General features: G+C 38.1%; 1 protein-coding gene across 1 annotated transcript; it reads left to right on the forward strand.

The window, feature by feature from the left end:
- Window positions 1–816: 816 nt before the first annotated feature.
- LOC108669356 lies at window positions 817–4,254 on the forward strand (the record flags this gene model as incomplete). The annotated part of the gene is made up of 5 exons (XM_018156667.1): window positions 817–1,091; window positions 2,085–2,188; window positions 2,603–2,719; window positions 3,399–3,549; window positions 4,021–4,254. Coding segments are annotated over 4 exons (633 nt in total), but the record flags the coding sequence as incomplete, so codon positions are not given.
- Between the last annotated feature and the right edge of the window lie 286 nt (window positions 4,255–4,540).

Here is a 4,540-nt window from a genome sequence, read left to right on the forward strand (position 1 = left end):
GGATTACCTCTGCGTGGACTGCTTGGAACTCGTGTGCTTCACGTGCACCAGGGGCACGCACGTCACGCACAAAATTGAGTTTATTGACGACCTGATGCAGGAGAATATAATGTAGGACTTATCAGTCCTGTGTGGGTCTTCCTGACCCAGTTTTGCACAGCAACAAGCCTGAAGCAGTGCTAGAAAAACCCATTCAAATGCAGAGTTTATGCCCCCACTGTCATTGTGTGCTACTCAGTGAATACATTGTGATATTAAATAGTCCTGGATGGCCATATATGGCGATAAAAATTCCCTCCCTATGAGTCTCAACACTAATTGTGGGCCACGATCGATTCGTATTTTTTTCCATCTTGCTGGTTTAATACTGAAAATAATTTTGTGTTGGTTTAATTAAAAAAAAAACTTATGTTCAATTGATTCATGCAATATAATTTTATTTTTCTAATATCTACGAGAAGGACGGATAGATCTAATGATTTTCCAGAAACGGAATATAAGCAAGATTCAGGACAAAAATATAAACTGCGGTTATTTTTACATTCGCGAGGAAGCACGAACTATTACTCTATACATAAATTGCGAAACTTTAAAAGGCGAAAGGCTACAGCAAGCGATACAAAAAAAAAATGTTCATAAAGCTACATTTGAAGCGGGGAAATAATAACGTTCATCCGCCGAATAAGCGCTTTTTTATATTATTTCACCTTTTCTACTTCTGCAAACCCATTAATGTTACTGAACAACCAATATTGCATATAAAATTACTCTTCCCCAAATAAATTACAATATGAAAAATTTCCGTGTAATTTCCAGACATATGAGCTTCCACCATATGAAGACGGTGTGCCTTGGACAGTCACCAGCCTTGCCGAAGGAGAGCGAGCTGTCGCCAGCCTGGCCAACAACATCAAGCCCAGTCGCCTCGTGGTGCTGTCCACCCACACCCGCCCCATGCCGGAGCTGGGGGAGCTGCTGTCCAGCCTCGCCGCCCACCACACCGGCGACATCAGCCTGATGCCTCTGGACTCCTTCTGGAGGCCGGCAGGACTGTGGGGTGGAGACATCGGATTCATCCTCGACAAATTTAGGTATATTGGTCAATAGTTTGAAAGTTCGCAACAATAATCGCAAAATGAGCGAGTGAAAATAAGGATTAAAAGCCAACTACTTATAAACTTTCACTGTCATTATAGGAGGTCGCTGCAAAGAGGCTGGGGTGAGGATCCTTTTCTCACGTATAAATGCGATGTATGATCATTAAAACAACGAAAGAAAAATGGATAAAAAAATAATTATAAAAAACACAAAAAGTGAAAGGACACAAAAGGATTCTGACCTCTAAGAACCAGTTCAAGTTTCTCTTTTTAATTTTCTTTTATTGACAATATGCTCAAAATTAACGATAACCTGTTTAACTTGAAAATTTAACTTTCAAACGCATCTACATCCAATAGTCGGAACCAATTGGTTTATAATTACCTAATGAAGTGAATATAAAATTCAGAGCATCTCAAAAGCTTATCACTCATAAATGGACTAATGGAGTGTAAAATCTCATGGGATAAGGATAAGTGCAGAGTAAATGAACAATGTAAAGAAATTTTATCCGGGCTCTTACCACATGTATATGCAAATAGATGTTTTTCATAGAATCCTACACATTTAATTATAATGTATGCGCAAGCTATAATATTTATAAGTTAGCTAAATAGTACAATAGTTGTTTCTTCCACATTCAGGTCTTGAGTCACCTCTGACGTGATCTCGCTTTGTCTTCCATCGTAACTTGAATGGAGCTTTAAAATGAACATGAAATTTGTGTGAACTCGTGTTTTGTCTGCGGGTAGTCACGTGTTCAATAGAAGCTTTCCACGTTGGTGGTTGCAACGCAATTAACGTTCACAGCTTCAAAATGAGTTAAATTTTTCAAGTTCCATGCTCATAAGTCAAGGGGTGAAATGAAAATATCAACTTCATAAAAGCTCTGAAAATTTCATACGTTATTTAAATTATTCTTCCCATCCTTTTATGAGGTGAGGTTTTTTGATCATACATGCTCTCACGTTTTCCTGTGTTTACAGTGACCGCCTAGATACCATTTACGGCTCTTTTGATACCATGTACGACTCTGCACAAGTCTGTGAATACTTTCGCAAGCAACGTCTCGTCGCCCAAATGCAGAGAGGTAGATTGTATCCTAAGATCGATTCATATTTAACTCGAATTATTTCTGATTCATTCTAATTGCAATAAATTAATGTTTTATGTACTGCAAGTCTTGGAATTTTTTAAGTTTCTCCTAAGAAACGGCATTTTTACCAGGAATTGTCATCATCACTAATGTTGCACCTTTGATTCCTGAAGCAAGTTTGTAACGACAAGATACAAACCAGCGCACCTATATTTCATTTACTTTTTATATACTTAAATATATAGTTGAGTTCGATTTCATCAAGAAAATCGTATGAGCAAGAGAAAATTAAATGAAAAGTGGCAACTGATGAGGATTACGAACACTTTCAAATAATTGGGCAAAATAAATTATTTTAAACATAAAAATTATTTTTTTTGGTAACTTACCACGGATTTTATGTGAAAGGTAGAATCACGGCTCCCAAACTTCAAACAGGGGCAACTAGAGCGAGGACTTTCAAGATCGGTGTACGTTTTGACTGCAACTTTTTCAACTGGCCTGTATATTTCCCAAAGAAAATAGGTAAGTTTTCGAATATTTAACCGTAAGTTGAACCCTTCATTGTAACTGATATTGAAAATTGTTGATTTTGAAAAGAAGGTGACCTCGCCGTTTCTTGGTATAACGATGAGTGACGGCGGTGGATGAACAGTAACATATGGATCCTATTCCAGTGCATTGCATTACCATAAGTCATTTCTTTTTCAAGTTAATAACCACGCTACATTGCAAGTTTACATAATTTTCTGGAAGTATAACTTAATGAAAAAATCTCGTCCTTGTTATCGCTATCAATTGGCCCTATGAAGGGGTCTGAGGCTTTTATTAACCATTGTCACTGCAGAGACAATGAACAACGCAAACTGACTTAACATTTATGGGCCTGGATGATTTGCATATTGAAAAAATAAGTTCGATTCGTGTAGACGAATCGAACTTTCAGCTATCAGTGTAGACATCTTCAATGCAAGTTTGAACCAACAGTAGCCTCGGTTAGGAGTTAATTTTTTTGCAATGAATGTTTGCTTTTCATCAGTAAATTGTTGACAGCAAGGGTCAAAAATTATGTCGGGTGCGTCATTACCATCAAAATAATGAAACTTTGATTGACTGCGGATCGCATAGATTTTTAATATTGAACAGAACAATAAATTAGCCGAGAAAATGTATCTTGTTCATTTGAGTCCGGCCTGTTCTTCAGACGATGTTTGTTGTGTACGAGGAACACCCCTCAGCGTCAGCTCAAATTTGAGGCAGCGAGGTTGTAGCGTCACCCGCTGGCACTTCCCAGACCTCTGCGACGAGGACTTGGCCTGGATGACCGGCATCCTGTACTAATTCAGGGATTCTCGGTGCGTATGAATAATCTCAATTTGAAAGTTTTCCCATTATGACAGTTTCTGTTACTCCATCGCTTGTCATTTGAGAACTAAGAATTTGTCTCTTTCAAAATGAACTAATATCTTGATGAAAGGCACTTTAAATATTTCGTAAACATTTTTTGAATCAAAGAATAAATAACAATATTAAAAAACAATGAAATATGTATATTTTCTTACATAATATCTTGTGAGGTAATGAACCCAAGTGCCTGGCGCTTGCAGAATAGCCTTGAACTCCCTATACTTCCAATTTATAGAAGGTATAAAGGTATATATAAAAGGAGTCTATATTAGCCTCCAATTAAAGCTGGGGTAGCCAACTCAAGTGATTCATTCAGGCAAACATATTTACTTTGTATAGATAACCTCTACGAAAATTCAGCCTCAGATTTCCTGTAAAATTGAATTATTACTTAGTTCTTTAATTGATTGCCATCTCAGCCTGCGTGTGGTCTTACCGAGAAATGGCCTCACCGCTACGGGCGCTCGTCGGCTGTTCGAGGAGCTCCCCCAAATCCGGGAGGTATACCACGACCCTGACGCGGCGCACCTGACGTCAGCTGGCAGTGCACCTGATCTCACCTTCATCGAGTTGTCAACGAACAACATCATTCAATGGCTGTAAAATGCTGCGGCGTGGTAGTAGGTATGTCACGGCAGGAATCTAACACAGTATATATGATCATTTGTTCAATATTCCCCTTGATCATTGAAGGCTTGAAGCGGGGAATATTGAAGCTAGAATCGCCGGGTCTTTCCAAACGGAAGGGACCAGACAGAAAAGTGGTGAATCGGCGTGATGTAGAGCAGTTTCTTACTGATTATTTCAAGCATGAATTTCATTTTATTTAGACTTCTTGTTAAAAATCATAGGTAAGCCATCTTATGAATTATTTGTATCATGAATTATTTTAGGAAATGGTGAAAATAAAAAAAAGAAGCATATGAAAAAATGAGAAAT

The sequence above is a fragment of the Hyalella azteca genome, unplaced genomic scaffold (genome assembly GCF_000764305.2).
Source record: "Hyalella azteca isolate HAZT.00-mixed unplaced genomic scaffold, Hazt_2.0.2 contig17570, whole genome shotgun sequence".
Classification (NCBI taxonomy): domain Eukaryota; kingdom Metazoa; phylum Arthropoda; class Malacostraca; order Amphipoda; family Hyalellidae; genus Hyalella; species Hyalella azteca.